Below are 10,446 nucleotides of genomic sequence, written 5' to 3' on the forward strand. Positions count from 1 at the left end.
TGGCCCACAATGTGCAGATGGACAAAGATTGGAGTTTTATGGGCAGGTGTTAATTCTTTAAGATGTGGTGGGCATTTTCCCTCTTATTCAGTTACAAAACAACCAGACAAATGGATAACGACACATGAACCAACTACATTTGCTAATTGTTTGATGGAATGTATGTCAACAATAGATACTGTTTTCTGTATAAAATGTTTTTGCTGGGCGATTTCCAGATTTGATGTCCAATTCATTTTATCCCGGCTGTTCAGTTTCACAGGAAAACATTTCAAAACAGCTTACGCGAGATACACAACAAAAAACTAAGAGCCTCAGTTTCATCATTTACTCAGTAAGTTAGTCTTAAAGTCAGTGTGGTCTAAAACAAGCAAAACAACATAAATCAGTTTTTAAATGTTTTAGAATATTTTATTTTGTGTTCCATTTTGATTTGTGAAAGTTTCACTTTTATCCAAAGCAGCTTACGTTGCATTCAAGGTGTTCTTCAAATGGTTTATGCATGTCCTTGAAATCGAACCCATGACTTTGGTGTTGCTAGCACCATAGACTTCTGCTTGAGCTACAGGAAAAAAATGTTTTTTTGGAATGACATGAAGGTGAGTAAATGATGACAGTATTTTAAGTTTAAGAGTAGTGTTATTAAGCTGTCTCAAACACCAAAAATTTGTTTAAATTGCTCATGCAATTATTTTAATTACTAATACATTTGTCCTTGTTATGCACATACAGGTCCTGATGGCTGGGTACACATGTGTCATTGAAATTCAGTTTGGAAAAAAGAAAAGAAAAGGACACTTTTGGCACACAGGGAGAGCACATGGCTGTATGGAATGGCTTCTCTTATAGACTTTTGACCTCAGACACATGCAGTCATTCACAGAGACAAGTTTTGTGCCCCCAGACAAGATTTGCTCCAAAGCAGGCAGAAGCAATTACATTTGGAGACAAAGAGGCCTCCAGGGGAGATGAGAGACATGGAGCAGTGAGCGGGAGAAACTGAGCAGCTACTGGAGGTTCACTGTGCGGATTTATGTCGGAACATGTTTGATATAGATGTACATATACAGTATGTTTTTTTTATGTGCTAGTTTTCTAATTTTAACTAATAATCACACTTGGAAACGACATTTAATAGGCCATTTTGTCATCCAATGCAATACAAAAAATATTATGTCTGGGATTTATTTTAAATGATCACACAAACAAATAATTATAACAGTTTTCAGTCTTGACATGTCTCCACATATTTCACACAGTTTTCATATTGTCCTTTCTTCCCCCATGATTATCCATATCCCTGGTCCACACCCTTGGTGGACCATGTGCTGTTTCTCCTTTGATAAATTAGCAAAGGTACAGTTTCAGTACATGGGAAAGTATTTATGTTAGATAGCATTGGGTTTCCCTTTCTGCTCGGGTGATTGGGGATAATTACTATTCTGGAGACTTTAGATTAGATTGTAATTGAAAATCCAAGTGCCTGAGTGAAAAGCCAGTGCAGAAAGACAAACTGAGGGAAAGGCAATCTAGGCCACAGTAAATACAGTACAGCCCTGACAGAGTTTACCTCTACATACACCAACGCTACAGCAGCTCCAGCATCTGTGTAAGCTGAATATTTTTCTTAGTTTATCCACTGTGTGGGGTTACATTGGTCCCATGGCCATTTAGACCACCTTTGAGTCGATAGAGGTTTTGTCCTCACCTGTACCTTGTCTTGTCTGAGACCCTGCAATGGTCCAGTGGAAGTGAAAGGACTTGTTCTTTTTCGCAAAGCAAGAACAGGAAGATCGAGTGGACAGAGATAGTGGTCGGTGCAGTGGACACAAATATTTGCTCCTGTGTCCACACAAATTTGTCTAGGTGGTTGAGTCACTGAGCAACTCAACAAAAGAACTGCACTCAGACACGACTGAAAAATGAAAGGGAAAGGATATGCCAGATGTCTTAAAATTATAGCACAGGCAGGAGAATCTGAATTTTTTTTTTTTTTTGGATGGAAACAATTGATTGTGGGTGTGCAGTGACTGACTCAGCCATTAGTCATTACATTTAACAGTGAAACTGAGAGATATAACAAGTGTGGTTTTATAACAAGTGATGAAGGGACCTGTGTACCCTGAAGGGCACTTCTTCTCAACATGCCTTAAGAATGGGCTGCTACAACTTGCCTGTTTGTCTTTAATGCAGAAGTGATAAATAGATCTGTATGCATGAATTCAGGTTGGAATCTGTTGGGTCAGTGTTTGATTGCCTGTCCATGAGAAAGTGCAGAAATGACAGCAGCTTTTCTTGATTGTATTTCTATCACTCCAGTCTCATTTACACGTATCAGTGCAATCAAAGTCATGTTATGTGGACTGAAGACAAGCTTCAATGTAAAAATAAAAATAAATAAAAAGTGCTAAAGCCATTATACTGTAAATGTGCATATATGAATATGGATGTAAACAGGAAAGTGTAAACATTTGCATGATGCACATATGTACTTGACAAAGATCACGTATCATTCACAAGCCATAAGTGTGTGAGGGTGGAGACTGTTCCTTTGTAAAATCAACATTTTCCTTATCTGATCTTCCTTAAAATCCAACAGAAAAGGCTTGCATTCCTTAGACAGACTAAATACTAACTAATCTATTGCTCTATCAGTTTGTTTTACACAAACATTATGAAATGTTTTTATTTAGAAAATAAATAAGTGTTGCTCAGACAGCTTCATTTCATTATGACTAATGACTATATTTTTTGTTAAATATTCAACCAAAAGCTAATTTCTCTCTCTCTCTCTCTCTCTCTCTCTCTCTCTCTCTCTCTCTGTCTGTGTGTGTGTGTGTGTGTGTGTGTGTGTGTAAATATTCAAATATATAACTGGCTGTAGCATGTTTTATCCTGTATGCAGCTAACATTTACCATTTTGTTTAAACCAACATTTAATTCAAATAAAATATGGTGCTGTCTCTTAAAGTGGTATATTTGAATTTGACATATACAGTGTAATTGTTTTATGTTATCAGGGAAATAATGTAACAAGCAAGAAGTAGATTAAGTTAATGTAAACACAACTCATATATCATGGGGCATTTTCAGGAGAAAAAAATATGCAGGATTTCCCTATACAATATTGTAAAACTATACAGGAAATACATTAAAGTCAATAAAACAAAAATGCACTTTTCAGCGTAATGGTAAAAGCCAGGTATGAGATTTAAAAATATATATGTAAAGATTTATTTTTGTCCTCGACTGGTGCATCAGTACCTTTTTTTTCATAAAATATTTGACACGTAGGCCTATCTGTAAAAATAAGAAATGGCCTAGCCTCACTCGCATATCAGTTAAACTGGACATTAAAACAATTTCTCTGGCCAAATTAGACATCTTGTAAATACAGCAGAATGTCTCCGGGAAGACGGTGTCCTGTCTGCCAGTCTGCAATCTACTTAATTGTGTTTAGAAAACAACAAAGGGGGAAAACTCCAGTTACTTTCATATAGAAGGACAAAGTAAAATGTATATAGGAAATTACGTTAAAAAATATAAGCAAATCGGAAAATGCAATCACTTAGCGCTCAAATTAACGTGATGTGGCAATAAATTATAAACTTTAGCTTCGATGCTTTAAAACATAACATTATAAAACATAAAGCATAATAAACATTTATATTTCATATTTGCACTTAAAGTTTTTTTACATTTAAAATAAATACACTTGTACTTTGCTTGTGCTGGGGAAAAGGACACCCTTTGTATTTCAGGAAATTCTTTTCATTTCCATTCCCACTTCTCTCCAGACAATGTGATTGTACCGGACTCTGAATTACGTAGGCAAATGGTAAAAATAACTGCACTATATAAACCGACAGAATCAGATTGAGCAAAGCTGCATGTTTGCGCACAGAACAGAAGAAACTGCACGTGCAAAACGTTTCCATGTTTCACTGTACATAGGTAGCATACTGCTATGAAATTAAAAGCAATTTGTAAATATTGTTTTTCGTTCTATCAACGTTTTAATTGTGTCTGGGATATTAAATGCCTCGTCCTAGGCATCAGGTGGAATAGATATTTTTGGTTAAAGCTCTCCACCTTGTCTCTAAACATAAACCCGGGAGCATTAGGCCATTCATTTGCATTTTAATCAACTGAAAGAGGTCTATTGACTCAGAGATCATTAACTAGCATGTCCTGCATTGTTGAACATTGAGATTATCATGTTGTTTCGATGGCTCCGAGATTTTACTGCTGGTCATTCAAATGCAAATTGGGAATCAGTTCGATCTGGATAAATTAATACCCGCGATCAGGTTCATTTTAATACGAATTAAGAGGTGAAACTCACAGTAATGTAGCTGGTCTATGTAGACTTCTGGTCCCGTGTTATAAAATGTGTTTGTTTCATTTTAAATTATTCATTTAGCATGTTATTTCTATTCTCCTTGGAATATGTTGGTTTGTTCTTTAGACATTATTGCATCGAATATTAGTTATACCACACACCTTTCATATAGATCCTATAAATAATAAGTCATTTATACTGATTATTTTGAAAACCTTTTCCCACAATTTACCAAATTAATGCTGCTTACCTGGCCCTTCAATAAACTACTAAAAGTCTCACTGAGAAGGGGGTTTATTGCGCCCCCTTCAGAACTCAGATTACACTAAGAATTCAGAAACAAAATCAAAAGTTACAAATCCGCAAAATTATCTGGATGTGAGATTATTTGTCGTTGAATCATATGACTATGATATGAACTGAATAATCATTAAATATTTTATTAAATATTTGCAAATTAAAAAAAAACCAACAGCCGGTCCAGCATGCACATTTTAGAGTGTCTCTAAATATCTGTATAATTTATAGCCTACTTTATTTAAGCAGTCTTTATAATTTAATGGAATAAGGAGATACGGTTAATTAAAAGGCCAAATTCCCAATTGTGCTTTGACAATGTTTACATGTTGTTAAGCGTAGCCAGAGTAAACACCAGATAGGCTACAACTAGGTGAGAAACGTCACGAGAGCACGCCCCCGCGACATTCAGACCCTCCTTATAATGGGACAGGTATAGCCAGTCAAACGTATTAGAGACGCATTGTCTATCTATCTCGGACTGAATGAGAGTGAACAGCTTCTGAGTATCCTAACATTTGCAACATGGCTCTTGCAGATGCGATGTTGCCTTCGATAAATACTTTTACAAGCAACCAGATTTTAGACGAAAAGCAGTCTGAAATTGTTCGGGTGAGTTCAGCTTTTCATTTAGCCAAATTTAAGGTATATTTAAAATGTATTTTGCAGCACTCAGAGAGCGAATTATGAGGGCATGATTTAGGTTTTACACGTTTTTTATACGTTTAACCAATCACGGGAGTGATTACAAGTTATTGATAAATAGCTACAAATCGTTTTTCGTATGAAGAGGACAGTAGATCATTCTAGTGCTTTCGTTAGAATTATTATCGTACTGTACATCAGCAAAACAAATAGCCTAGGCTAATGTCATTGTTTATAGACTAGCTGAATTAAATATTTAGATTTCAAGAACCTAGTACGATTTTAAAAGTTTTGTTAAATCAATTAAGATGATGTTGTGAATCAGTTAACTCCGAAGTTGTCTCTCCTGAAAGTCATTATAATTCACGCACTCTATAGTAGGCTATGCTATAAACAGCACGTCTGTGTAGAATGTGTTAAATCATTTGAATGACTGTGACTTTATTATTTGAGTAAAGGCTTACCCGAATTCATTTTTTTTATTATTATTTTCAGGACTGGAAAGTTGACCCAACTAAAACTAGCGCGTCAGCTGGAGACGTGAGACCCCTCATCGAGGTGGAGTTCAGCATTGTTGAGTCTCCACCATTGGCCAGAGACGAGGATGATCTTTCCAAGTTTCTGGATCTAGAGTTCATTCTGTCTAACGTTAACTCCTTCACGTCTGACAATCCCAACAACCCAGCGCCGCCGCCCTATTCTCTACCGGAGTCACCGGAAAGCTGCAGTACCGTGTACGACAGCGATGGATGTCACCCGTCGCCGAGCGCGTACTGTGGCACCAACTTTAACGCATGTCAAGGACACAGTCTGGTAGCCGAGTTGTTTACTCCAAACTTGAGTTATCATGGCGACTCGCATGAATCTAGTATGAAAGGACATTTCGACAGGCTGGAGTACACTGAACTAAGGTCTATCAACTCTCGAAACCAGACACACGTGTCCAATTCTAGTAACGTGGGATACAAAATAAAAAGTGAAAACCTCGAGCAATCCTGCATGATGGTAAACGACTACGCGGGTCATTATTTTGGACAAGAACCTCAGCGCGTGATGCAGCAGCATCAGACTTATGGGCATCACGTGCAACAAGATGTGCCTCGGGACATTTTAGGGAGGAAAGATTGCATCCTAACAGAGGTTAACTCTCACCATCATATTGACAGTGCCCATCAACAACAGTTCATGAATTGCGCGCCTTTTCCATCTCAGTACGCACAGCATCAACACTACCACGGACATTATAACATGTTTAGCGAGCCACTTCGGACAAATCACCCGGTCATCCCAGGGGTGATGTTGACCCCACCATCCTCACCCCTCCTGGGATTTTTAAACCCAGAAGACAGCAAGCCAAAACGAGGGCGTCGGTCATGGGCACGAAAACGGACAGCGACGCACAGCTGTGATTTCCCCGGATGTGGGAAAACGTACACGAAAAGCTCCCATTTGAAAGCACACATGCGGACACACACAGGTATGTTTTGTGGGCTACGTGTTGTTTTCACTTAATTTCTCACTATAAAGCGTTTAACCAATGTCTGTACACAATAATAAATGTTTCTCCCGCTCTTTTGACAGGGGAGAAGCCCTACCACTGCAGCTGGGAAGGCTGTGGCTGGAAGTTCGCCAGGTCGGACGAGTTGACGCGTCACTACAGGAAACACACCGGACACAGACCGTTCCAGTGCCAGCTGTGCGAGAGAGCTTTCTCCCGCTCAGATCATCTGGCTCTGCACATGAAGAGGCACATGTGAAAAAAAAAGACTATATCTATTTTAAACCACCAGAGGATTTTATATTGTTAAGACAATTCCTATTTTGGGACAGCAGTTATATGAATAGCAGTTTAATGTCATTTGATTTAAATTATGACAGTATTGACAGAAGAAGATTCTTGTTCGTTTATAATGTAAATTATGTAGCTAGTACTTTCTCAGATGTATAAAAACGGGGCAGGACCCATACCTTTGTATAGGATATACAAGTTTTTTATTCTCAATTTATGCATTTGTATCAAGTCAGGGAGTATTTTTATTTTATTTTTTAAATTGATTTTCAGAAGGATTAAAATCATTGTCTTTTTTTGTAGTCAGTCTTTTGTCTCATTTTCTTGTCTCATTTTGTTTCAACGTTCTTATTTTAAATATTGTGAGTTGCCACTCTGAAAGATATTAAAAACTAAGATCTACACATAGAACATACAACACGAATAATTTTTACTCCATAAATGGAGCAAATACTCCATACTGTGCAAAATAAGTAAAGCTTCATATAAGCTGATAATATAAAGGTCTACAATCTTCTTCATATATTTATATTTAGAAATACACTTTAGGCTACCTAAGCCACTACTTACTATACTACTAAAACTTTAAAATTAAGTAATTAACTCATGTAACATCACCATCATTGTCAAAAATATTAATCATCTCGAATATTGTGAAAATAAATTGTTCAGAAAACAAAGACAGTATTCCTTCCATTATGCATGATGGTACTGCTACTGGATAAGCTACAGTATGTTGCCCTCTCCTGTCTGATAATAGATGGGCATTTTTTTTCTTTTGATAATTTAATTGAATTTAATTTATATTTTCCCTCCTGGCCTCCTTCATTATAACAGCCATTATATACTATCTGGCTATTGTAAAAAAATTTAAAATAAAAAAATACCTTAGTGCTGTGTCCCTCTGCTGGCAGGAAGTCACGCTACATCACAACACATTACTCTGTTCAGTTTCATATCTCGAATATAAGAACAATTACTTTCCATATTCAAATAACCTACATTTTTAAATACAATGTCAAAAGTGGCTTACACCACTATTTATGCTTGTTAAAAATATTAACATTTAAAAAGTAATCAGAGCCGAGGACGTTTCTAAAATTTGATAGATTTGATTTATCTGAAAGTATCAATTTCTTCCAGGAGATGGCAGTCTTTCCTATGGTTTGTGTCCCGTATTACACCTGCTGATGCAATGCCACGCATAGCTGAGCACACACTGCACTAGCAAAGATGTTTTAAGTGTGCAGAGGTAAGCACTGGCAAGCAAGATAAAACTGTACATGTAAAAGTACTACAATATTCAGCTAACCTTGGGCTATAGTAAGAATTCATTGAAATGTTTTCAAATTAAAGTTTAAAATGTAAATTTAAAAATTGTTATTAATTACACTGCTCCAAATTTTCACTTTCTGATAACTATTAAAATGTTAAGGTTATACTGAACTATCTAATGACTACTGAATGATCTCAATGATGCAAACAGAATGTGCTGAATTTGGTCTCACAACATTCACCCCTTTTAAAGGTTTCCTTTAAAGCTAGCTAATAACCAGGTTCCTTTTTCATAAATAGATTTTATGACTGACATTAGTGGGGGACCCATGACTACAAAGGTTAAGCTATTCTATATATTTGTGCAAGGTTTCATGCACACACTGATGTTATATGCCTACAAGATAATTTAGGTTAAGGCTTATTTAAGCCTTAATTACTGAATTAAACACAGAACCAAATAGACTATTCATCATTCTGCCTCTTGAGAGAAGCAATTTAATATCGTCGTGTAGCCTATTCAGGTCATTTTCTCAGAGTGGAAAAAAACTTCGAGAGGGGCCAATGGCACACCTTAACGTTACATGTCAGAGCTGGAGCATATCACTCAGTATAATCTTGCTTTTTGTCCTGCTAGCATTTGTTAAACCCACCGCTACGCTGCGCAACGGTGCGTGAATGGGGAAGCTGGTATATCCTCCTCCTTATACTGTCTTTGAGCATCATTTAGAGAATAAAAGGTAACGAATGTGTGTCTGTCGCCGTGTGTCCTCATTTCACCCATGATATCCACTCCACGCACGCTCACATACGGTGTTGCTACGCGACAGGGCATTATGTTTAATGTTTTGGCAGCACACCTCGCCCTCTTTTTTACATGTGTCATATTTGAAAGGATTCAGAAGCCAAAAATAGCTTATTTAGGAAGTAATAGGTTAATAAAACGCCAGTTTTATTTGCAGTCCGTCATCCTCTACTCAGTCGCAGGGCTTTGTCTAACCTTACCAGACACATCCATCCATCAACCGCAGCAACACACGTGTTCAATGCTACCGGTCATTTTTTTTAGTTAGTTACATATTCTCATTCATATCCTCTGTAAAGGTGATCTGGCTGGCGTCTTCATAATTACCGAACTTGGTGATTGAATTGATCTTTATTCAGCTTATCGTACGTTGGTCAAAATTATTTAAGAGTTAGCCTGGTTTTTGACTGCGTCTGCTCTTTTTTGGTTCGTTTCAGATAAGATCAGGCACGTTGAGTCAGAGCACTACTTTGTTATTACACTATCCAGAAGTCACATATAAAAGAAACTATTAAAACCATGTCCACATGTGTGTGTGTGTGTGTGTGTGTGTGTGTGTGTGTGGGGGGGGGGGGGGGGGGGTCTTTTGCTTAAGGGGCGGGGACAGATCTGTACAGCGTGTACTTTGAAAATTGGAAGTTTAACAAAGAAATGTCCGTCAGTTTAATGAGGTCGTGTCCAAACCAGACCCACTTGACAGCTGTCTTCTGTATAACACCAAGGAGCAAGCGATGGTAAGAGCAACATATACAAGGCTACACGAGTGTAGCCTACAGCCGAGTGATTCTTCCTTTCATACCACTAGGAAGAGATTCGTAGCTTTAAAGAGTAACAGATAATCATTTGTTTGAAATGTAATTGTTTAATAGGAACGTTGAACTATTGCTTATTGTTCGTTTCAGGTCAGAACAGCTTGTAACAGGGCGGGTGAAGTGTCATTAGTGATTCTGTTTATACATTTTGCACCCTACAACCTGTAACTTACAATAATTACATCCTTTAATGGACGTTCAATGGGTTTATTATTTGATAACATATGCCTTGTAAATTGTCACAGAATGTTGTTACACACAACTTTTGGTTTCCCAGTGTGACATAACATTTACATTTATTCAAAGTGACTTACAAATAAGAAACACTAGAACCCTAACCTTATGTAAGGTTGTGATGTCATATGTCTAGAACATCTCTCTTAGTTTGAGTTTAATAGCCTACTTTATTATTTTAACATGTTCAGTTTTCTTTTTTTGTCATTCATTTATAATCTTGTCATATTCTGGTAGAGGTTGGTAT

General features: G+C 37.1%; 1 protein-coding gene across 1 annotated transcript; it reads left to right on the forward strand.

Moving 5' to 3' along the window:
* Positions 1-5,075: 5,075 nt before the first annotated feature.
* On the forward strand, positions 5,076-7,375 carry LOC113118881 (zinc finger protein 57-like). Its single transcript, XM_026288253.1, has 3 exons — positions 5,076-5,251; positions 5,780-6,761; positions 6,866-7,375. The coding sequence occupies exons 1-3, from the start codon at positions 5,165-5,167 to the stop codon at positions 7,039-7,041; spliced, it is 1,245 nt and encodes a 414-aa protein (XP_026144038.1). The 5' UTR covers positions 5,076-5,164; the 3' UTR covers positions 7,042-7,375.
* The last annotated feature ends 3,071 nt before the right edge of the window (positions 7,376-10,446 follow it).

Source organism: Carassius auratus, chromosome 2 (genome assembly GCF_003368295.1).
Source record: "Carassius auratus strain Wakin chromosome 2, ASM336829v1, whole genome shotgun sequence".
Taxonomy (NCBI): domain Eukaryota; kingdom Metazoa; phylum Chordata; class Actinopteri; order Cypriniformes; family Cyprinidae; genus Carassius; species Carassius auratus.

Bases quoted from the DNA above. Each gene is read 5' to 3' on its own strand.
- LOC113118881 (XM_026288253.1), top strand. From the start codon at position 5,165: ATGGCTCTTGCAGATGCGATGTTGCCTTCGATAAATACTTTTACAAGC. The intron at 5,252-5,779 runs GTGAGTTCAGCT...TATTATTTTCAG, and splicing joins AGCAGTCTGAAATTGTTCGG to GACTGGAAAGTTGACCCAAC. The intron at 6,762-6,865 runs GTATGTTTTGTG...CTCTTTTGACAG, and splicing joins ACACATGCGGACACACACAG to GGGAGAAGCCCTACCACTGC.